Source organism: Trachurus trachurus (assembly GCF_905171665.1).
Source record: "Trachurus trachurus genome assembly, chromosome: 21".
In the NCBI taxonomy this organism is placed as follows: domain Eukaryota; kingdom Metazoa; phylum Chordata; class Actinopteri; order Carangiformes; family Carangidae; genus Trachurus; species Trachurus trachurus.
In genome coordinates, this window is record NC_139899.1 from 30,471,546 (window position 1) to 30,497,336 (window position 25,791).

The 25,791-nt window shown below is 40.8% G+C and overlaps 1 protein-coding gene across 1 annotated transcript in view; it reads left to right on the forward strand.

Annotated features, from left to right (window-relative positions):
- The window catches only part of dgkh (diacylglycerol kinase, eta), an 84,421-nt gene that overhangs the window by 19,106 nt on the left and 39,524 nt on the right, over positions 1–25,791 (forward strand). Inside the window, exons 3-5 of the mRNA XM_083997039.1 lie at positions 3,874–3,954; positions 16,375–16,479; positions 21,342–21,474. Of these exons, the coding sequence (XP_083853165.1) occupies positions 16,426–16,479; positions 21,342–21,474 (187 nt within the window). The 5' untranslated portion in view covers positions 3,874–3,954; positions 16,375–16,425. The remainder of the gene's footprint in view (positions 1–3,873; positions 3,955–16,374; positions 16,480–21,341; positions 21,475–25,791) is intronic.

Consider the following 25,791-nt stretch of genomic DNA (forward strand, 5'->3'; position numbering starts at 1 on the left):
GTGTGTGTGAGGCTGATGATGTCATAGAGAGAAGAGGGTTGTGTGTCTGTGTGTCAACAGAACTGAAAGTATCTCACACACACACACACACGTGACACTATGTTACAGTTTTTCTCTGTTGGTTTGGCTCATTTCTTGAAACAGAAATTACATTCTTAAAACTATAAGACCATTTGGCCAAACAGTCTTACAGTTCTGCACAACATTACAGCTCACTAGCAAAAGCGCATATCTCTCCCAAAACTGTTCACACATGCTTCAAAACTAGATTCCTTTACCATGTAAAGTGTCAGTACCATCAAAATGGCAAAGATCTTTCTCAATTGCTTTTGGCTCATTTGCATTCACTTAGTGCTTTTACCAAAAATAAACTGGATGGTTCAGCATAACACCATGGATGAGCTGCAGAACCTCATATCTCTCCCAAAACAGTTTACTTATGTGTCAGTACCAAACTTCTTTCTCATGTAAGTAGTCAGTGCCCCCAAAATGCATCATTCCTGTGGCATTCTGTGAGCACTGCAAGTCAAAATGCTTAGATGTTTTGTCACTATGGCAGAGACGTATAAAACCTAAGAAAAGGACTTTACAGTAAGAGCAGCCTCCAAAGTTTGACATCACACACACTGCACTCATGTTGCCAAGGAAATTGTAACCATTTTTATTCACATATAGCCTACATAAAGTAACTCAAGATTATGTACTGTAAAAACAAAATGTATAGGCCTACAGTTCTCTGTACATGTACATGTATGAAATCCGCCTATTCCACCACGCATCCGCACTCCTCCTCCTCTTCTTCTTCTTCCTCCTCTTCCTCTTCCTCGAGCAGGGAGTTGCTCATGATAATTTTCTTGGCCAGGTACCTCCATGTTTATACTGCAAAAGGTACAGGCCCTAGCCAAGCTCTATATATACGCGTTTGGCAGCATTCACAATCATAGACAGCACCAGTCAGGTAGCTAAACAGCTGATTGATTGGTCATCTGAGATGTAGGAACTCCTCCTTCGTTAGTCAAGTTCTAATTTCACCTGACTGTCAATTACTGTCATGAATTTATGAAATGCTGCAAGAAATTCATATGGTTTTCATGGTATTAGCCTACAGTATGTTGACTAATTTTGACAGTTGAACAGACTATTGTGCATATGATGATTTACACAGTGAAATCATGCTGACATGTTTTGGAGAGAGCAACCATTAGACTGAGAATCAACTAATCAGCTTAGATCAGCAAGATCTATTCATTTGGAAAATGTGCTGAATGTATGCTCACTGTGCTAACTCTAGGGTACTTGTACATAACCATTTGCAAAGATGCACTAAGACACTTGAGACATGTACTAAGACATTTGCAATTTGATGAAATCAATGAGAAATGCCATTCTGTTGTGAACATTTGCAAGGTGGTTTGGAGATTTGTCCATGTTATTTTGAGAATGTAATTTCTGTTTCAAGAATTGAGCCAAACCAATAGAGAAAAACTGTAAAGCAGCCAAGAGCGTTGGACCAGGAGGAGGAGGAGGAGGGGCAGTGTGTGTGTGTTTGTGTTGGCATGCCATTCATACTGAGACCCTCTTGGCTGACACTACACACACACACACACATTCACAGACACACACACACACACACACTTGTAGGCATATGTGGAAGTGCTTCAGCCCCACACACACACACACACACACACACACACACACACACACACACACACACACACACACACACACACACACACAGCCATAGTGAGCGTTGGCTGGTGTCCCTCTGCAGCCGGTCCTGGAGAGAGAGAGAGAGTGTCGTTAACTGGGCATTCCCTCCGACAGCTGCAGACACACACACACACACACACACACACACACACACACACACACACACACACACACACACACACACACACACACACACACACACACACACACACACACACACACACACACACACACACACACACACACACACACAGAGACACACACACACACATTCGGAGAGGGCATTCCTTCGACGGCATCACTCTTTGGCCCGTGGCGCTTTAAGAGCTCAGCTGTTGGAGGATCATGTTCTGTCTGTCGACCATCCAATAAAACACATTAACGCTCAATGTTCAATAGGATGGTTCACACTCTGACTGAAGGATTTATTATATTATATCATATTATATTAAAGGTACATTGTGTAGGAATTCCTCCCATCCAGCGTTGCGGTTGTATATCGCAAGCAACTCAATCGTATTTTTCATGCTGCATTCACCTGAAATTGGGCAGACTGCCCGACTGCAGGTGAATGCAGCATCAGTGTAACGCTCCGTTCCTCCTCACTGCGTTACCGCGGCGACTTTTCACAGACGCCACCTCCACCTGAGCCGACAGCTCCGGTGTCTCCGCTGAGTTTCCGTGGTTTCCTACCGTCACGCTGCCACTGAACGTAAAAACATGGAGACATGACAACATGGCAGCAGCACCGAGCTTACCCGCTCCATGGAGATATGAATGATATGAACGGCTCATTCAGAGCTGAAAGGAACACTTCAGTTTGTTGATGGGGGGGATTACTGATGAATGAAAAACAGACTGAAGAACCAAATAATCGATTTTCCTGAATAGATAACAGGAGAAGTTACACAATGTCCCTTTAAGTGTGTTTATTGCCCAAATTAATTTGAAGCTTTGGTTTTTTTCACTATGAAAAACACAAGTTTAGTCCCTCATCAGTATCTGTTTAAATCAAACAAAGTTTTGAACTGAAATAGGAAAAAAAGAAAGGGAAATACTTGACTTTTACTTTATATTTTAACAGTATTTTGTGTTTTTAATGAAAAAATGAGATGATTAATAATGACAGAGTCTTAAAAGACGAGTTTGTTCCTCCTCCTCCTGATGTGTGTGATTCAGAGCCTCAGCACCGACTGAGAGGAATTCACATCTGCTGTTTCTCCTGAGTCCTGCAGTTCAACAGCGTCTACACACACACACACAGACACACACACACACACACACACACACACACACACTCTGCACAGTGTGAAAGTCTCCTACACTGAAAACACATGAACATGACAATGTTTGTTGTCACTTTTTGTGTTTTTTGTGATTGTTTTATGTTGATACAGTTGTCTCTTGTGTCTTTTTATGGTCATTTTGTGTCTCTTTGTAGTTGTTTTGTGTCTGTTTTATGTCTTTGTGGTCATTTTGTCTCATTTTGTGTCCTTTCTACATGGTTTTGTTTGTTTTTGAGGTTAGTTTGTGCCTTTCTGCATGTCTTTGTGATTATTTTCTCTTATTTTCTGTCCTTTCTACATCGTTTTATGTCTGTTTGTGGTTGTTTTGTGTCTCTTTGTGATCATTTCCTACCTCTTAGTATCTGTTTTTGCTTTTGTCTCTCTTTTTTCAATTGTTTCGTTCATCTCTGCCACTTTTTTTTGTGTCTATTTGTGTTGTCTCTTGCGTCACTTTTTGGTCCTGTTGCTTCTTCTTCTCTCTCTGCAGCTGCTTAACTTTCCATCAGCAGAAGTTAAACACACACACACAGTCACACACACTCTGATCGTCCTCGGCTTGAGTCCAGTCGGCCGCTCACTCATCCATCATGCTTGAGAAACATTTAGACAGAGTCTTTGCTCATCACCGACCATAAATAGACGTAGCAGCACAGCAGAAGTGTGTGTGTGTGTGTGTGTTTTTTATGTATTATCTCTGATTCCTGCAGTAGCTTCCATCCTAAGCGCTGAGAGGTTCCACCTGTTTGTCTGTTTTAGGTATTTGCTTTGTGTGGGCAGAGGCAGAACATCATCACCTGACGCTTCATATCGTAGAGTTTGGACAAGTCGAGTCGTCCACAGACTGATTCTCATCTTCTCCCTTTTGTTTCCTCCTCAGTCCCTTATCTTTGACGAGGTCGACCTATCAGACGCCAGCGTGGCAGAGTCCAGCACCAAGAATGTCAACAACAGCTTCACAGTGAGTGCATCTCTCTCTCTCACACACACACACACAACTCTTTTCTTTCTATCTCCTCTTCTATTTTCCTCTTTTTACTGAAGTGCTAACACGGTAGCAGCAGCAGCAGTGTGGGTGAACCGTGTTGTCACTGCAGCGTCCAGTAGTGAAGCTCCAGTGTTGTGTTTTGTGGTTCAGGTGCATCTACTGCTGCTGAGAACAGTTTGTTTGAGTGTTTGAAGATGTTTTATGAACAAATAAGTGAAAATTCAGGAAGAAAAAACACACGTTTCTGTGCAGATGTTGCTGCAGGTGTTTCCTTATTCAGTATTGGACCGTACCTGCAGCTTGTTTTTCACTTTGAGCAGAATACGACATGTTTTTTATGTAAGTGGTAAAATATATTCTTAGGATTGAGTTTTAAATGTGACTGGTGTCTGTGATTCTTCACTGATTTAATTGTTACAGTAATTTAGTTTTAGAGATAGATAGATAGATAGATAGATAGATAGATAGATAGATAGATAGATAGATAGATAGATAGATAGATAGATAGATAGATAGATAGATAGATAGATAGATAGATAGATAGATAGATATATAGATAGATATACATAGATAGATAGAACGATAGATAGATAGATAGATAGATAGATAGATAGATAGATAGATAGATAGATAGATAGATAGATAGATAGATAGATAGATAGATAGATAGATAGAACGATAGATAGATAGATAGATAGATAGATAGATAGAACGATAGATAGATAGATAGATAGATAGATAGATAGATAGATAGATAGATAGATAGATAGATAGATAGATAGATAGATAGATAGAACGATAGATAGATAGAACGATAGATAGATAGATAGATAGATAGATAGATAGATAGATAGATAGATAGATAGATAGATAGATAGATAGATAGATAGATAGATAGAATGATAGAACAATAGAACGATAGATAGATAGAACGATAGATAGATAGATAGAACGATAGATAGATAGATAGAACGATAGATAGATAGATAGATAGATAGATAGATAGATAGAACGATAGATAGATCGATCGATAGATAGATAGATAGAACGATAGATAGATAGAACGATAGATAGAACGATAGATAGATAGATAGATAGATAGATAGATAGATAGATAGATAGATAGATAGATAGATAGATAGATAGATAGATAGATAGATAGATAGATAGAACGATAGATAGATATACATAGATAGATAGATAGATAGATAGATAGATAGATAGATAGATAGATAGATAGATAGATAGATAGATAGATAGATAGATAGATAGATAGATAGATAGATAGATAGATAGATGGATAGATAGATGGATAGATATATAGATAGATATACATAGATAGATAGATCGATAGATAGATCGATAGATAGATAGATAGATAGATAGATAGATAGATAGATAGATAGATAGATAGATAGATAGATAGATAGATAGATAGATAGATAGATAGATAGATAGATAGACAGATAGACAGATAGATAGATAGTTGATGCAGCATCAGTGAAACTGAACCTAGCGTCTCTTGGCTGAAAACCAACCTTGTAAGATCAGAGCCTCCGACCCGGTGTCCCAGCTCTCGTCTCCATGGCGACACCGCCACACAAACGTAACGCGCTAACCCGTAACCCATAATCTCTTGGTTATGACAGATAAGACTACCCAGATATACACATGGTAACATGGTAGATGATAAATAATAACCTTATCCACCGCTCCATGGAGTGATTTCTCACCGGCTTCCCCTTTAAAACTCTCGTATCACAGTAGAAAGTTTGTCTTTGTGTTTCCTGTTTCTGTGATTCAACAGATTCCAGTTCAGTCTTTTCTCTCAGACAAAGAGCAGGAGGTGATTCAAGGTGATGTGAGCCAGTTTGTCTGTGTGAAGAGAAGGAGGCAGCAGGTTCTTGTGTATTCTGAGGAACACTAGAACTAGAAAGCCCTGAGTCATTCAGCTGGAGATCCTTCACAAGGAAACCGGCTCTGCCCTTAAAGGATAATGATTCACGCAGCTCATTGTACACCTGGAAATGTCAGCGGTTATATTTAGCTGATTCTCTCATACATTTCCCAGCAATCGCTCCTTATGCATTTGTCACATGCTCCTGGTCACGGCACATCCACACGGGAGAGAAGAAAAAAGAAACAACACCAGGCCCACGCTGCTGTGAATGGATGTTCGTTCAGGAAAAGAACCAGCTGCTGTGTGTGTGTGTGAGTGTGTGTGTGTGTGTGTGTGTGAGTATTAGGAGTAACGAGGATGGAAACAGACAGTGAAAGAGCTCGTAGTGCCCCGTCCTTTCTATAAATGTCTCTGCTCTGGGCGAGTGTTGCTATAAAAAGCAACGTGGAGGAGGAGGAGGAGGAGGAGGAGGTCTGCAGGAGAGATCGCTGCTATTTATAGAAAGCTGCTAGAAACCCTGACTTCACCCAGAGCTGCTGCATGATGGGATGCCTGATGCCGATGCATGTGTGTGGGCAGCATGTGCATACAATACAGCCGCATACAGTACAGCCGCGTAGAGCTGCAACAATGAATCGAATAATTGTACAATAATCGATTATTGAATTAATCGTCAACTATTTTGATAATCGAATAAATCGGTTTGAGTAGTTTTTTTAAAGAAAAAACAGTACAAATTCTCTGATTTCAGCTTCTTAAAGGGATAGTTCAACATTTTGGCAAATTGGCCCATTGCCATAATCGCTATAGTCATAGCAGTAGGTTCGTTTGTCGGTGCAAGCTATTTTTAGAACGGCGGAAATTCATGCAAAACCGCTGATGCGCGTTGCCTTCAGGGACAGTTTTTCATCAAGCAGTCTCTGTATTTCCCTCTAAAACAACTCTGTGTGGTAACGTTGTGTTATTATCTCATAGCGTGGTGAATGTGCAGGTCACAACTTGTCCACCAGAGCGTTGTGGAGTTGTTGGATTGTGTATTTGATGAGTTTGATTAAGGGAAACCAAGAAATCCCATAATGAGCCTCCGTATAGCGTAGCTCTGAGCAGCTCACGGCTCTGCTCCGCCGTTCTAAAAACAGCTTGCACCGACAATTAAAGGTAACGAACCTACTGCTATGACTATAGGGATTTTAGCGATTTGCCAAAATGTTGAACTATCCCTTTAAATGTAAATATTTCTGGTTTCTTTGTTCCTTTATGACAATAAACTGAGTCTCTCTTTGGTTTGTGGACAAAACAAGACATTTGAGGACGTCATCTTGTCCTCAAACTGACATTTTTCAACATTTTTTAACATTTAATTGACCAAACAACTAATCAATGCATCGTTTAAATAATCGACTGATTATAAATACTAAAAATAATCGTTAGTTGCAGCCCTACAGCTGTGTGTGTTTGTGTGTTTGTTGCAGAAAGCCTCAGCATCCCTATAAGATGCTGAGAGGGAAGGAGGGAGGGAAGGATGGAGGTAAAGGCAGGGAGGTGAGGACTAAAATAGAAGCTGTTAGAGGACGGAGCGATGGGGGACGTCTGCAGCGCAGGGTTAAGATGGCGAGCTGCTGCTGCTGCAGAGGAAATCCTGGAGTGATGTCACAGCCACACCGTCACACACACACATGCACACAAAAGAGAGAGGGAGGGAGGGAGAGAGAGAGAGAGCAGCACAGATGAGGAGGAGGAGGAGGAGCAGAGGGAAGACGGATGCAGAGGGGAAGACAGAGACAGAGAGAGGAGGAGGAGGAGGAGAGGAAATGAAGACGGGACAGACGAGGTGAAGGGACATAAACGCAAAAGGTAACGAGACGAGTTGGACGGTAGTTTACACACACACACACACACACAGACACACACGCGTGCTGAAAGGGAATTGTGCGCTCCGTAATGCGACATCGACCCAGACAGAGTCACGCACCGACAGGGGGAGACCGGGCTTCACACACAGAGACACAGAGATGCAGGGAGATCACTGCAGAGGAGACGTAGAGGGACTCGGTGTGTGTCCATGTGTGTGTCGGTGTTTGTCCTGTCTGTGTGTGTGTGTGTGTGTCCTTTCCGTGTGATGCTGTTGCCGTGGTGTCTGGTCTCTGGTCTCTGCAGGTTGCTAGGTCTCTGCTGCTGCTGCTGCTGCTCAGATGTTTTGACTCGTGCTGCTGTGAACGTGTTTCCACATCCAGGCTCGGAGCGCTGCAGATGTTCAGGCTTTAACTCTTTATTTATAGATCAGTTTCATCTTTTAGTAGCTACAGGAAGGTAAAACAAAAGACAAATACAAAACATTGAACAATTTATTTACCCATATTCAAGGTCTGGGGGTGATCAGTAAATCCTAAAGACAAAGTATCAATCATACCCAGTGCGTTCATACAGTCTCATTCATTGGTCAAATAGGCTTGTTGCCATTTCTGCCACCGTTTTTTACCTAGATCTTTTTATATTGAAATTTGTTTATTTGGATAAAACCCCTTGAGATGTTTTTTGGAGGGTGCATGCTCCGTTTTAACAGAGTGGGGACCGAGGACCCCCCGAAACCCTCCTCTTAACCCCCCCAAAACCATGAGGACAGACCAGATACATTAGAATCAAATGCACCTGTTATTCAAGGGAAAGATTTTACTCTCATTGCTTCTCTGTCTGTTACAGAAAACTCTTGTTCAAACAGGTTGATTTAAGTGTGTGTCTATAAGTCAGACTCATCATATGTGTTTGTATATGTGTGTGTGTGTGTGTGTGTGTGTGTTTGCATATATGTTGTATGAGTGGTGTGTGTGTTGTTGTTGCTGTATGGTAAAGAGGAGGAGGCTGTTGCTGTGTGAATAAAGGATGAGGCAGCGTCGCTGTAGCTGGAGAACCAGCACCTTGAAGTCCACGTGAGGAGTTGGGAGGAGGAGGAGGAGGAGGAGGAAGAGGAGGAGGGGGGAGAGGGGGAAGAGGAGGAAGGGGGGGTGAGGGGGGGAGAGCTCGGCCCAACCCACACTGTAAACTCATTAGAGCCTCTGCAGGCATCGCCATGCATCGCCTCGCTCCCCGACTCGCTCATGTTTACTGGATCGGCTCCGTTGATACAGCAGCAGCAGCATCAAACTGAACCGCTGTGTGTGTGTGTGTGTGTGTGTGTCTGTGTGTGTGTGTGTGTGTGTGTGTGTGTGTGTGTGTGTGTGTGTGTGTGTGTGTGTGTGTGTGTGTGTGTGTGTGTGTGTGTGTGTTGTGGGGGGGGGGGGGGGGGGGCAGCTGTGAGCAGCTCTGTTCCACCTCCTCTGCTGCTGCTGTTGTTGTGCTGCAGGTCCCAGTGGAGACAGGATCTGTGCATCGTGTTCACCCATCCTGCACCTGTGTGTGTCCCTGTCTGTGTGTGTGTGTGTGTGTGTGTGTGTGTGTGTGTGTGTGTGTGTGTGTGTGTGTGTGTGTGTGTGTGTGTGTGTGTGTGTGTGTGTGTGTGTGTGTGTGTGTGTGTGTGTGTGTGTGTATTTGTGTAAACAGCGGCGGGTGTCCCCCACATTATCGTCTAATCTTTAGCTGGTTTTCCTCTCCGCCTAAAATAAAAACAAATGAGCCGTGTGATTGCATGTTCTCATCATTTGGAGATGTAGATTGTTGTTGTCACTTGTCATTACACACACACACACACACACACACACACACACACACACACACACACACACACACACACACACACACACACACACACACACACACACACACACACACATATGTAAACACACACACACACAAACACACACATCACATGTCTGATCCGCTGCGTTCTGAAGGTCAGTCATCAGGAGAGGTTTTCCACACTTCAGGGATGCCTAGAGCCATTTTTGGAAACAGCTGTTCCTGTTTCTCCTGGCAACCAGTCTTATCGCTACCCTGCTGCACACACACACACACACACACACACACACACACACACACATGCACATGCACATGGATACAGTACACCACCAGCACAGAGACAGGATGATCTATGTCCAGTGGGATCAATTTGCCATGTGCACACACAAACACACACACACACACACACTAATCCTTGGAGTTCCTAGTGGAAAATGTATTGTGATTAACGACAGAGAAAGTAAACAAGAGGAGACAGAGACAGAGAGAGAGTTACTGTTGGATCTAATGAAAGATTAATAACAGCAGTGATGGAGGAAGTGACTGACGATCTATCAATATATAATAGAATGATCTATCAACAAGGATTATACAAACAATAAGCAACCATCACTCCCTCTGTAACTTTCTATTTTTCTGTATTTGAGTCTCAATGTGACTATAGCATCAATAAACAGAATATATATTCATCTATAGCTTGTTTCTTAAAGCGATAGTTCAATATTTTGGCAAATTGGCCCATTGCCATAAAGTAATCCCTATAGTCATAGCAGTAGGTTCGTTACCTTTAATTGTCGGTGCAAGCTATTTTTAGAACGGCGGAGCAGAGCCGTGAGCTGCTCAGAGCTACGCTACGGAGGCTCATTATGGGATTTCTTTGGTTTCCCTCATCAAACTCCTCAAATACACAATCCAACAACTCCACAACGCTCTGGTGGACAAGTTGTGACCTGCACATTCACCACGCTATGAGATAATAACACAACGTTACCAGACAGAGTTGTTTTAGAGGGAAATGCAGAAACTTCTTGATGAAAAACTGTCCCTGAAGGCAACGTGCATCAGAGGTTTTGCATGAATTTCCCTCTAAAACAACTCTGTCTGGTAACGTTGTGTTATTATCTCATAGCGTGGTGAATGTGCAGGTCACAACTTGTCCACCAGAGCGTTGTGGAGTTGTTGGATTGTGTATTTGATGAGTTTGATGAGGGAAACCAAGAAATCCCATGAGCCTCCATATAGCGTATCTCTGAGCAGCTCACAGCTCTGCTCCGCCGTTCTAAATATAGCTTGCAACGACAATTAAAGGTAACAAACCTTCTCCTCTAAGACTATAGTGTTTATGGCAATGGGCCAATTTGTCAAAAATGTTGAGCAATCCCTTTAATTAATTGATTAATCATTTTGCTTTACAGTAAATGTCAGATAATAGATAGAAAGGGAATAGTAAAACAGCAGAAATTCTATTAAATTGTCCACATAGGAAAATAACAAGACTGCAGAGATTGTAGAAGTAACTTCAGAATGTCCTTTATACTTGATTGTGTGTTATAATCCATCGTATTAATATTCAGTGTCACACCGTATGAATTATAAAAGGCTGTGGGACTCAGAGGAAAGTGTTTTCCTCTCATGTGTCGGCCACGTTTCTCACTCGTCGCTCTTTGCACCTCTGACTCGTCTTATGTAACAGAGAGCTGACGAGGTCCCGATGCTGCCTGTCGCCTCACAGCTGCAGGTGTGAAGCCACTGGACTGAGAGGCCACGGGCTGCACTCTATATGTACTCTATATCTATACATCTATATATGTATACAGTAGGCTATATATGTATACAGCTGCAGTAAAAATGAAGAGACTGATTCAAAATGATGACTTTCTCTGGTTTTACAAAGGGACTGCCAACAGAAATGAGCCTTTTGGTGCATTTACGTTTTATTTTTACAGTAAAATGTTCATTAATGTACATTGTCCCTCTATAACAAATGAAGGTAAATGAAATGAAAATACCATGTGTTTGAGTAAAATGAACATTTTTGTTTTATTCTATAAACCCACTGACAACATTTCTCCTAAAAACGAAATCAAAATATTGTCATTTTAGAGCATTTACTGACAGGAAATGACAACTGGTCAAAATAACACAAAATATGAAGTCTTTTCAGTGTCTACAAACTATCATTGAACCACTAAATCAGACGCTGCTTGTGATGTTTGTGGTTAATCACCTTGTTGTTATTCAATAAGGACTGAAACATTGAACAATTGGACATTCAAAAGTTTAGAGAAGGTTGAATGAAGTTCAGATGTAAAGGTTATAGTGCATTTTAGATGCTTTTTGAAATTTAATCCAAAAGCCAAACATCCCTAACTGTGTATGTATAGATATAGATATACTCAGATTTTGAACCTAGAATGTCCTGTTCTACCCAAGCTTCGTCTTTTCAGTTTCAGTTTTTTTTTTTCAGTTTAGTTTATTTGAAAAGGGACAATGCACATTAATAAACCTTGTAGAAAAAACACATGTAAATGCACCCGAATTAGCTTAAAAAGTAGCGATGTGAATCTTTGGGTGGCTCACGATTCGATTCGATTCCGATTGTTAGGGTCACGATTCGATTCAAAATCGATTTTCGATGCAACCGATTCTTGATTTTCTTTTTGCGATTTTTAGTTTGCTTTATTAACACCAGACCATGTGAAAAAGTTGAATGATGATGATGTCTACAGACTATTATATCAGAAGCCATATTTCCCCCAAAAAAATGCACATCACATGTTTCAGATTTATTCAGCAGCAATATATTTGAACCATTTTAAAGTAAACTGCTACATGAAGCTGATTTTATAGGCCACTCTCTTTTCAAAAGCCTGGACTGAAGGGATGTGAATATTTGGGTGTCTCTATTCGATTCAAAATCAGTTCTCATGCACATGCACATAGACATGTATCACCTGTAACAAAGGCGCTGCAAAAAAGAAAAGAAAAAGGGCACGTATTGAGACGGAGGAAACTGAATAAAAAATTGATTTTTGAAGATTATGAATCGATCCAGAATCTTAAAGAATTAGAATCTCGATTCTTACATGAATGGATTTTTTCCCCCACCCCTATTAAAAAGCTAGTTTTCATCGACTGTCCCTCTGCCAGATTGTACAAGGCAGCCTTTAAAAAAAGAACAACAATGGAATAAAATATTGTACCACATAGGGTAGAACACATACACATACATACATAATAAATACACATTTGGACAACAATTACAACATCAGTGCTGCTCATATCTTTTGGCAACAAGTGTGTGAGTGTGAGTGTGAACCAGATGGTTAAACAGTAACAGCGGCCGTCATGCAGAAACAAAAGCAGTGTGTTGCAGCAGATGTATCCTAAACATCCCAACATGCACTTCACACACACACACACACACACACACACACTGACAGGTACAGTTGTGCACCTGTTGTTTCCATGAACACCTGTAGGAGCCTCAGGTGCTGCAGACTGAATCGTATCGAGTCAGAACGGGTCGGTGATGGATTCATGTCCCTCTGAGTCTGTGGGACTGATGAGCGTCGAGTCCAACAGGAAGCGTTTATCCAGTTAGGGCCTGAATGGGTGAAACTGAAGAAGAGAACGGAGCCTCTCTCTCTCTCTCTGAATGGTCGGTCTGAAGTGTGTGTTTGTGTGTGTGTGTGTGTGTGTGTGTGTGTGTGTGTGTGTGTGTGTGTGTGTGTGTGTGTGCGGAAAAATCAATGAGCACTTTGTAGGAGAAGAAGCAGCACAACAACACAGTGATACTGTCAGTAAACACAGCAGATAGATAACAGGAGATCCTCCACCTTCAGGGTTTACACTTATGTATATTAACGTATAGGCTATCCACATACGTTACACTGCAAAAACTCAAAATCTTTCCAAGAATATTTGTCTCATTTCTTGTCAAAATGTCTCATTTCTAATCAAAACTAATCTCTTTCCACTTTAAATAAGACTCATCACCTAAAAATGAACTTGTTTTTAGATCATTTTCACTTGTTTCAAACTAATTTTCACTTGAAATAAGTAGAAAAATCTGCCAGTGAAAGCAACTTTTCTGTGCTTGTAATAAGAAAGAAAAACTTGCTCCACTGATTTTTCTACTTATTTCAAATGAAAATAGACTTGAAATAAGTAAAAAGTGTCTAAAAACAAGCTACTTTTTATGTATAACTATATATGTATATGTATAAATATACATATTTTAGGTATAATGAGATTAGTTTTGACTAGAAATGACATTTTGACTAGAAATAAGACAAATATTCTTGGTAAGATTTTGAGTTTTTGCAGTGTACGGTAGTTATTACCGTCAGTCCTCTGCGGATAGTTAGTTTTTGTCTTTATTTGTGCTGTAAAAGTATATTTTGGTGCGTTTTCGGGCTCATGCAGTTTGTGTCTTGGAGGAAAATGTGGTTAACATCTGGTAAAAGCAGGTGTGAGATCAGTTTCATCAGAGAAACCGCGAGAAGCAGCAAAACACTTTAGAGACAAAAGTGAAAAATATCACAGTCAGCTGAATCTGTGAAGTCACCAGACCCATTTTTATTTATTTTTAATGCAGGTTTTTTTTATCATAGAGATCTGCATCTGCAACGACCAGTCAATTAGTTGATTGAGATGAAATGAATAAACTCAGACTAAACGCCGAGAGCTCTCTGGTTTCTGACTGACAGATGTGACAGGAAATTAAAAATCTTTTCCATTGTTGGTCCCAGAGCAAACTGAAGAGGGTGTAGTGTGTAGACCGACACAATGGGATGGAAGATGTTGATGGAAACAAACACTAAAACAACATAAAACACAGAGTCAGATTAAAGTAATTGAATCAAATAAAGGCATAAAGAGGAAAGAGTAGCAAGAAACAAATAAGAGCTGTGCAATGAAATACAAGTGAAAAAGGAAATAAAGATAGGAGAAGGACAGGAAGGAATAAAATAAGGATAATTGAAAGTTATAAAAAAAATAAAAATAAAAGGAGAAGGAAATCAAATCAGTTTTAGGATGCTGGAGAACTAAAGTAATTAGAGGAGCGATAAGAAATAACACGATGTTGTGGTCGTAGAAGTGACTTAAAAGACGCCACAGATCCTGGATCAGCTCCTCTGGGTCGGTCGTTCTAAATTTTTTATTTTTTTTTATTTTTATTTTTTATTTGGAGAGGACAGTGCACATTAATTAACATTTCTGTTAAAGTGCCAGTGTTAGCGAGTGGCTAGTTTTCAACTGCAAGATGTTAAAAAGCCATTAGAATAATATACAACAGGAACACAAGCATCATAATACATAAAAACAGGGACACAGAAGATGTAAAAATTAGCGCAAGAATAGAACATATCCGAACAGAATCCAGCAGACAATGACACTAAATGAGAGACAATTAATATGATACTACTAAAAACTAATAGACAGTAATACACAACAAAAAAAACAGGATGTATAGTGCAATTAAATTAATTTGGGCGAGATGAACTGTCAGGGATAGATAAATGAGACGGCGGTGCAGCGATGCAAAGACCAGAGCAGCGTTTCTTGATGGAGTTGTGCTGAGATGGATTGAGAAACCAAACAAACCAAAGACAATAGGTGCTACAGTGCTCAAGTAAAGAGTTGTTGGGGTTTGAGTCAGCTGTCAGAGGTTTTTTAAAATTGAATTTAACCTTTATTTAACCAGGTAAAGCTTATTGAGAGTAAATGGGATGGAGGAGGTGCAACAATGCAAAGACTGGAACACGATTTCTCACTGGGAGTTTAGTTAGTTGTTGCTAAATACTGATCAGCAGATGAACAGATAAATGAAAACAGTCAGCAGCTGTTCCCGAGGAGGAGGAACCAGCGTTTCAACTTCATTTAGCTCCACTCACTGGTTTTATACTGGTTCAAAACAACACAAAACAACTCAACACAACGTTATTTAAAGTCAGATCAGGTCAGGGGACGTTTGAAAGACGACGTCAGCTTCTGAAGTCTAATTAATCATAAATAGCTTCTCATCACGGAGGGAGGAAACATCAGCATCATGAATATTGATTAGAGTGATGTGTTGTGTGTTTGTGTGTGTGTGTGTGTGTGTGTGTGTGTGTGTGTGTGTGTGTGTGTGTGTGTGTGTGTGTGTGTGTGTGTGTGTCCGTCCTGTGACTTCTCCCACCACTGAGGTGAAGGGAGATAACATGAGGACACGATGAGTTACAGAGAGACGGAGAGAGAGAAAGAGGAGAGGAGGCAGCATGAATAAGTGATGTGTGTGTGTGTGTGTCTGTGTTGGGTTATCTACAGGGAGACTGTCCTTTAAACACACACACACACATATACAGACACACACACACACACACACATGGGAGGGGAGAGGCTCTTAGCCTTTACCGAGGCGCTTCGCCTGTCAGCACGTATCTACCTCAACACATGAGGAGCTGAGAGCCAGAGGAAGAGAGAGAAGAGAGGGATGAGAGGAAAAGACTAACTGGAGAAGGTGTGAGAGGATAAGTGAGCGAGAGCTAATGAGGGAGAGAGAGATGGAGAGAGAAGAGAGGAGGAGAGGGAGAGAGAAAGAGGGAGGGGGCTTCTCATCCTTAAAGACCGAGCGGATCGCTGCCTCCTCTCAGAGCCACCGCAGGCTGAAGCAAGAGGAGGAGGAGGAGGAGGCACGGGAAACATTGATCCCTCTTTCTCTTTCTCTTTCTTTCTTTCGCTCTATCCATCTTTTTTCTCGCTCCTCACTTTTTCTTTTGGAGCTATAACATCTGTCTCACCCCTCTCTCCCTCCCTTCATCCCTCCCTCCATCCAGGTGATAACTCCGTTCCGTCGGCTCATCCTCTGCGCTGAGAACAGGAAAGAGATGGAGGACTGGATCAGCTCGCTCAAGTCCGTCCAGTCCAGAGAGCACTACGAGGTAAGAGCCAACACTGTCATGTTCTCTATGTGTGTGTGTGTGTGTGTGTGTGTGTGTGTGTCTGTGTGTGTGTGTGTGTGTGTGTGTGTGTGTGGTAGCAGATACAGGCTCAGTGCAGCAGCAACAATAGAGCTGCTGCTTCGAGGCGTTTCCTCCTCTGGAGAGTTTTAGATTTTAATCATTTTGCTCTCAGTGTTTTTTAGTCCGAACACAATAAAAAGTGCGTGTTTGTGCGTGTTTGTGCGTGTGTGTGTATGTGTGCGTGTGTGTGTTACAGTACAGTTGCATGACAGGAGGAGAGAGAGAGAGAGGCGTCAGGGGAGTTAACAAGTTGTTTATAATGCAGAAGCAAAGCACACATGTTGGGAGTCAGAGAGTCTCAGAGCAGAAGCAGCAGCAAACACATGCACATGCACAGACACACACACGCATGGATGCACACAAAACATACAGCGACAGGTACACAACTCTACAGTACAGTCTGTATCAAACACACACACACACATGCACAAACACACACACAGATGCGCTCACAATCACATGTTTGATCCCCCCGGATGACAGCGACTTGTCCTCGTTATCTAGCGCTCTGCTTTCAGGGAGAATCCCAGAACCACAGACACACACTGTGATATTTATCTCCGACTAGGGATGTCACAATTACTTGTTTTCACAATTAATCGCAGTATTAAAAGCCACAATTAATTAATTAATAGTAAAGATTCCTAAATACCGTCACGTATCGGTAGATGTGGCACCAAAATAAAGGTAAATGCTCAAGATACTGGTCCATTTAACTAACGTAACATCGAATTGGTAGGAAATTAAATGTTATCCTGATTAAAATTAATGTAAACATTTGGTATAGATGACAATTTATTTCAAACACTTCCCCTGGAGGGTTAATAATTGGTCATATATTAAATATTTTGTGTAAACAGTGAATAATGTAATTATATTTGGACTATTTTTGATTTTATTTGACACATTCATAGTGTTGTGAAATTGATAAATGCATAATAATCATGATAATCGTAATACTGTGGTTATTTATCTGACAATAATCGTGTATAATGATGACATCTCTATCTATCTCCGACAAAAAAACAACAACAGAATATTCCTCTGTCTGTGCGAGGAGAAGTGTTTGTGTGTGTGTTTGTGTGTGTGTGTGTTGAGGCGAGCGCAGGAAGAAGAAGAAAAGCAGCGCTGCATTTTAATGGCTTTGATTTGGGAGGGAAATCTTATATAAGACCCCCATCCATCCCCTTTCCCTGCTTTACCCCCCTCCCACCCTCTGTATCGCTCTGCACTGCAATGCAGCAGCACCCCCAGAGCTCACACACACACACACACACACACACACACACACATACACACACACCACAGGGTACGCACATGTGTGATGCACGCACAAAGATGCACACACACACACACAGACACACAACAGGCTTTAATTACGGTCCTGTGTGATGTAGCTGCAGCAGCCTCAGTCTGACAGTCTGAGTGTCCTAGTTTGTCGGCACCTGTTACAAGTCGACTTATGAAACTGTAGCGGGGGGGCGGGGGGGCGGGGGGGGGCTGCATGCGCCAACTCCTGCAGACGCAACGCCCACACACTCCTACAGTACAGTACAACACAGACACACACACATACAGTACAACACATTTGCTGATGACACTATAGTCTTATAGCTGTTCACACTGTAAAAACTCAATTTCTTATTTCTTGTCAAAATGTCTCATTTCTAGTCAAAACTAATCTCTTTCCACTTTAAATAAGACTCATCACCTAAAAATGAACTTGTTTTTAGATCATTTACACTTGTTTCAAACTAATTTTCACTTGAAATAAGTAGAAAAATCTGCCAGTGAAAGCAAGTTTTTTGTGCTTGTAATAAGAAAGAAAAACTTGCTCCACTATCAGATTTTTCTACTTATTTCAAATGAAAATAGACTTGAATTAAGTCAAAAGAGTCTAAAAACAAGCTACTTTTTTTTTATGTATAACTATGTATGTGTATAAATATACATATTTTAGGTATAATGAGATTAGTTTTGACTAGAAATGACATTTTGACTAGAAATAAGACAAATATTGTTGGTAAGTTTTTGAGTTATTGCAGTTCATGATGACTTCAAGTCTCTCATTGCATGTGTAAATGATGAATTATCAACTGTTTCAAACTGGTTCCAGATCAATAAGCTAACTAAACTCTCAATGTAAATAAATGTAACTTATAGTTTATTTCGGACATGTTAAAAGAAATAAAACATAATACAGTAATGGACAGACATAACAAATAAAAACTTTGCAAAGACAACACATGAACAAAAATAAAATAAAATAATTGAAAATAAAGATAATTTGATTTTTTGTTTGTTTTTCATATCCAAAAAGGAGTGGGAAGAAGTAAAACTTATTTACTCCCACCCCTTATTCATAAATTATCTATCAAGCTTCCTTGTCATTATAATCTATAAAATAAATTAATTTATACATTTATATAACTGGATTTATTCTAACATATTATCACTAATCTTTATCTCTCTGATATATGAGTATATACATATATAGATTTATTCTAACATATTATGACTAATCTTTATCTCTCTATATAGTCATATACATATAAAGACATATACAAACATACATTCATACATACAAAGACAAACTGAAGGTAACACGAACAGAGCAACAAATAAACTAAGTGGGTTAATACCCGAATAGATAATAATAATAAGCACTTTGTGGTTGTCAAACACCCTCATTTCTGTGTGTAACTTCATGATCTTCTGCAACAAAAATAAATCTCATGCAAAAGAAGAAGCCAAAAATACTAATCAATGGAGTCGGAGAAGGTCTAAACTGGAATAATCATATTAATCAAGTTTGCAAAAGATCAATGCAAATGCTTGGTATACTGAAAAAGGTTTCTCCCTCTGCTCACTTGACTTTGTTTTATAGTTTTTTTTATTTCCATATATGAATTACTGCAATATTGTCTGGTCTGCAACTTATCCAATTTTCCTGAACAAATTACTGTTAATCCAGAAAAGACTTCTAAGAACCATCTGCAGCCCTCTTTATGAAATATTCAATATTGCCCATTCACAAACTTAATGTTTTCCACTCATGTTTGGTTGTGCGTAAGTTTATCAACGGTAAAACAAAATCTTCCTGACACTTTTTACTTTTTCATCTGATCTTCATTCATATTCAACTAATAAATCAAGTCAAAATCAAACAGCCACACACACACACACACACACACACACACACACACACACACACACGCACACGCACACACACAGTACAGTACACTCTGTAGCTGTGTGTATGAGGAGCATCCGATTCTCCTGACCAGGTGTCACTTTATCCAGCCGACAGTCAGCGACTTCCTGCCGAGCGCTGATGTTGGTCCTGCTGCGTCGCCTCCTGGTGCCAGACAGCTTCTCAAATAGAGACGTCAGACTGAAAAAGCTCCACGCGTTGCACTTCAACTGTGTTTTATTAATTCATTCTGTATTATTTATTTATTTATTACGTATCGATCCATGAGAAGATGTAGTTGTGGTTTTTAAGAAGCACAAAAACATCTTAAGAGTAGTTTTACATCTCCACTTATAGACACTTAGGGAAACCAAATCTGGCAAAGTGTTAGATGGATGGGCGGGGCTTAGTTGTGACATCACAAAGTGACAGGAAGTCCTGACGGCTGGTTTTAAGGCTCAGTTTCTGAATACAGGCTGTGTGCATTTCTCTGTGGACTGAGGCTTTGATACTTTCACAGTATTAATATAGAACCTAGAGCTGCTTTATAATCACACTACACATGGACATCTACCTTTATACTGTATGGAGCTTTAACACAAACATCTACCTTTATACTGTATGGAGCTTTAACACAAACATCTACCTTTATACTGTATGGAGCTTTAACACAAACATCTACCTTTATACTGTATGAAGCTTTAACACAAACATCTACCTTTATACTGTATGGAGCTTTAATACAAACATCTACCTTTATACTGTATGGAGCTTTAAGACAAACATCTACCTTTATACTGTATGGAGCTTTAATACAAACATCTACTGTACCTTTATACTGTATGGAGCTTTAATACAAACATCTACCTTTATACTGTATGGAGCTTTAATACAAACATCTACCTTTATACTGTATGAAGCTTTAAGACAAACATCTACCTTTATACTGTATGAAGCTTTAACACAAACATCTACCTTTATACTGTATGGAGCTTTAATACAAACATCTACCTTTATACTGTATGGAGCTTTAATACAAACATCTACCTTTATACTGTATAGAGCTTTAACACAAACATCTACCTTTATACTGTATGGAGCTTTAACACAAACATCTACCTTTATACTGTATGGAGCTTTAATACAAACATCTACCTTTATACTGTATGGAGCTTTAACATAAACATCTACCTTTATACTGTATGGAGCTTTAACACAAACATCTACCTTTATACTGTATGGAGCTTTAACACAAACATCTACCTTTACCAATATTAGGAGGTATTTTTTTTATTAGGTAAAGTGAATGAATGAATGAATGAATGAATGGTGTGAGTTTGTTTTGTGTTTGCTGCAACACTTGAAAAAATAGAGTATTTTTCAGATTATATTCTTTATATTATTAATGAACAAAATGTTCTGCTTGCATTTTATTGTCATTATAAAAACAACCAGTAACAGTAACATTCACTCATTTGTAATTATAAGAGCTACAGTAGCTATGATACATGATTACGTATGTTATTATGATGACGATGATGATGGTTTTTCTTTGCTGCCAACCCTGTTTTAACCTCTTCTTTGCCAGACGGCACAGTTTAATGTGGAACATTTCTCAGGGATGCACAACTGGTACGCCTGCTCCCACGCACGGCCCACCTTCTGCAACGTCTGTAAAGACAGCTTGTCTGGGGTCACGTCTCATGGCCTCTCTTGCGAAGGTAAGAAACACACACACACACAACACATATATAGCCTAACCCATTAAAGGGATAGTACAACATTTTGGCAAATTGGCCCATTGCCATAATCCCTATAGTCATAGCAGTAGGTTTGTTACCTTTAATTGTCGGTGCAAGCTATTTTTAGAACGGCGGAGCAGAGCCGTGAGCTGCTCAGAGCTACGCTACGGAGGCTCATGGGATTTCTTGGTTTCCCTCATCAAACTCATCAAATACACAATCCAACAACTCCACAACGCTCTGGTGGACAAGTTGTGAGCTGCACATTCACCACGCTATGAGATAATAACACAACGTTACCAGACAGAGTTGTTTTAGAGGGAAATACAGAGACTGCTTGATGAAAAACTGTCCCTGAAGGCAACGCGGTTTTGCATGAATTTCCCTCTAAAACAACTCTGTGTGGTAACGTTGTGTTATTATCTCATAGCGTGGTGAATGTGCAGCTCACAACTTGTCCACCAGAGCGTTGTGGAGTTGTTGGATTTTGTATTTGATGAGTTTGATGAGGGAAACCAAGAAATCCTATAATGAGCCTCCGTAGCGTAGCTCTGAGCAGCTCACGGCTCTGCTCCGCCGTTCTAAAAATAGCTTGCACCGACAAATAAAGGTAACGAACCTACTGCTATGACTATAGGGATTATGGCAATGGGCCAATTTGCCAAAATGTTGAACTATCCCTTAAACTATACACCCTATGTTTTCTTATGTAACACTTCACTCGCTCCTCTCTGCATCTCATTTCGGTCTGATAGACTCTACTGTGCTCTCTGCTTAAAGACGCTGTGTGTTGCAGCAGATCATTTGCAGCTGCAGGTCTGGGATTAGCAGCTCTATAGGAAACCTTTTCCTTGTTTTTTGAAGATATATATGTTGCATAAGTGAGTTGTGAGTCATTGAAGTGAGGTCTGGTCTGTCTAAGTGGAGCAGCAGACTGAGCAACGCCGGAGCCTTTGAAACGCTCCGAGTTGTTGTTGTTGTTGTTGTTGTGGAGCAGGGCGCCCATCAAGCTGTTAGCTCCGAGTGGAGGGTGAAAAGAAAAGAGCTGCTGCTGCTGCTGCTGCTGCTGCTGCTGCTGCTGCTGCTGCTGCTGCTGCTGCTGGTGATGGTGGCGAACCGCCATTAACACCGCACAGGCCCAGACATGATGAATGTGTGTTAGCTCCACTGTTTGGACTTTTATTTTAAAGGGATAGTTCAACATTTTGGCAAATTGGTCCATTGCCATAATCCCTATAGTCATAGCAGTAGGTTCATTACCTTTAATTGTCGGTGCAAGCTGTTTTTAGAACGGCGGAGCAGAGCCATGAGCTGCTCAGAGCTACGCTACGGAGGCTCATTATGGGATTTCTTGGTTTCTAACTCATCAAACTCATCAAATACACAATCCAACAACTCCACAACGCTCTGGTGGACAAGTTGTGACCTGCACATTCACCACGCTATGAGATAATAACACAACGTTACCACACAGAGTTGTTTTAGAGGTAAATTCATGCAAAATCACTGATGCGTGTTGCCTTCAGGGACAGTTTTTCATCAAGAAGTTTCTGTATTTACCTCTAAAACAACTCTATAGGGATTATGGCAATGGACCAATTTGCCAAAATGTTGAACTATCCCTTTAAGGATTTTTACATTTTCTTTGCCCATAACGGAGGGGAGAGATAAAAAAGAATCTGTGAATGACGCCACCACATCTCCTCACCTCATCTGTGAAAGAACAGTGAAGTGTGTGTGTGTGTGTGTGTGTGTGTGTGTGTGTGTGTGGGGGGGGGGGGGGGGGTGTTAAAGGTTTAAAAAGGGGGTTGAGGCTCTGGTGTTAAGTGTCAGTGACAGGCAGCAGACGGTAATGAGCACCATCTGCATATCCTCCCTTTCTAATTTTGCTAATGTTCTGCCGCCCGTGAGTGGATGTGGTGGATGTGTGCGCACACACGCCTCAGTCCATGATGCATGCATGCATGTATGTGTGTGTGTGTGTGTGTGAATGGAGTAAGAGGCTCTCCACTCAGCGCTCATTAGCCTCCACAATGAGCTGCTCCTCTCAGGTCCAGAGCAGAAAGCAAAAGACAGAGACATAAAGAGAGAGAGAGGAGAGATAAATCTGCTTTTACACACACACTTCAACAATAATTGGGAAGATGCATCAAAACAGGAGGTCAAGGTCTGCACACGGTAGTTAATGGTCTCCGCTCAGATTCATGTTTTAGCCGACTGTCCAGTAGTTGTACGTACATGTTTTCCATTGCTGATCATTTTTATATTCAATTAAAAGCATCTTCTTCTTCTTAAAGGAGAATTCCGGTCATTTTTGACCCCTAAATCGTTGTCCTGATGGTCACCCAATGTTGGTTGGAGCAAAATAACGTGACTAAAATTGATGCAGGCAAACCGGAGTTACACCATGGCTACCCGGCGCTAGGGATAGCCACAACGCTAACCTATGGGGGCAATTCTTTCAACCACAACAAACACTCAGAAAACAATCAAATATCTCTGGTACATGACTGGAATCCTTAGAGACACCACTGAACTCATATAGTGAACAGTATAAACAGTATAAACTTTGTGTTTTTGCATGTAGCCACTCACCTCAGACAGCCCAACTCTGAAACATCCTGGAAAGACATTACTATCCCATCACAGAGCGCCTGCTCTCCCCGCCACAGAAACTAACACTTTTTCCTTGTTGTGATGATTTCTATACTAAAATAAATGGTCAGAGATATTATTGACATCACCACTGCACTGCTGCACAGTTTATTTTAGTAAAGAAATCATCACAACAAGGAAAAAGTGTTAGTTTCTGTGGCGGGGAGAGCAGGCGCTCTGTGATCAGATAGTAATGTCTTTCCAGGATGTTTCAGAGTTGGGCTATCTGAGGTGAGTGGCTACATGCAAAAACACAAAGTTTATACTGTTTCTACTGTAACTATATGAGTTCAGTGGTGTCTCTAAGGATTCCAGTCATGTACCAGAGATATTTGATTGTTTTCTGAGTGTTTGTTGTGGTTGAAAGAATTGCCCCCATGGGTTAGCGTTGTCGCTATCCCTAGCGTCGGGTACTTACTTACTTACTTTCGCCTGACACCCCTTGCTGGGGTATAGGCCATTGACAAGGGACCTCCAGAGCACTCGGTCACTGGCTTTCTTTTCGATCTGCGACCAGTTGTATCCCATCTTTTTGGTGTCAGCCTGGAGATCTCTCCGCCAGGTATTTTTGGGCCGGCCTCTATTTCTCCTCCCTTGTGGGTTCCAAGTTAGAGCCTGTCTAGTGATGTTAGATGCTGGTTTCCGAAGTGTGTGTCCTATCCAGTTCCATCTTCTTCGTCCTATTTCGTCCATAGCTGGTGTTTGGTTCGTCCTTGCCCACATATCTTGGTTCGTAATCTTGTCTGGCCAGTAGATCTTCAGAATTTTTCTTAAGCAGCTGTTGATGAAGGTTTGCACTTTACTGATTGTGGTTTTCAACATTCTCTAGGTCTCGGCTCCATAGAACAAGACAGATTTTACGTTGGAGTTGAAGATTCTTATTTTAGTTACTTCTTTTATCTCTCTGGAGCGCCAGATGCTTTTGAGTTGTAGGAAGGCGCCAGGTAGCCATGGTGTAACTCCGGTTTTCCTGCATCAATTTTAGTCGTGTTTTTTGCTTCAACCAACACTGGGTGACCATCAGGACAACGATTTAGGGGTCAAAAAATGACCAGAATTCTCCTTTAATGTCTGACTGACTATTTCTCAACTTGAATTGTAGCAGGAAAACATGCACTTCCCTCCACAAGCTCAGAAAATACACAAAACATTTCAGATTTAATCAAACTGAACTTCAGCTGTGTGTGTGTGTGCGTCAATGAATGATTCAAAAAGATTTAAATTGGATGCATTTTGTTAAAATCAATATACTGTAGTCAACGTAATAAAATACTGTTTCAACGGATGACGTCTGCAACTGGACACTTAATGATGATCAGCACAGTCAAAGGTTTTTGTGTAACTTCTTTTTGTTTATCTGAAGCACTCACTTGAAGCTATAGATCCACACGAGTCCCTCAGTACAATCCAATAGGAGCCCACGCACACTGATGCCAGATGAGAGACAGTGAGACGAGTGTGTGATGTGGATGAGAGAGAGAGAAGAAAACACAGGAGAGCAGCAGCGACAGAGAGAGAAAGACAGAGAGAAAGAGAGAAAGAGAGAGTGTGTGTGTGTCTCTATTAAACGTGCAGAGCCAGCCAGCCAAACAGTTTCACAGCAATCAACGCGGCTTAAATTTCCCTTCGATTTCCTGCACA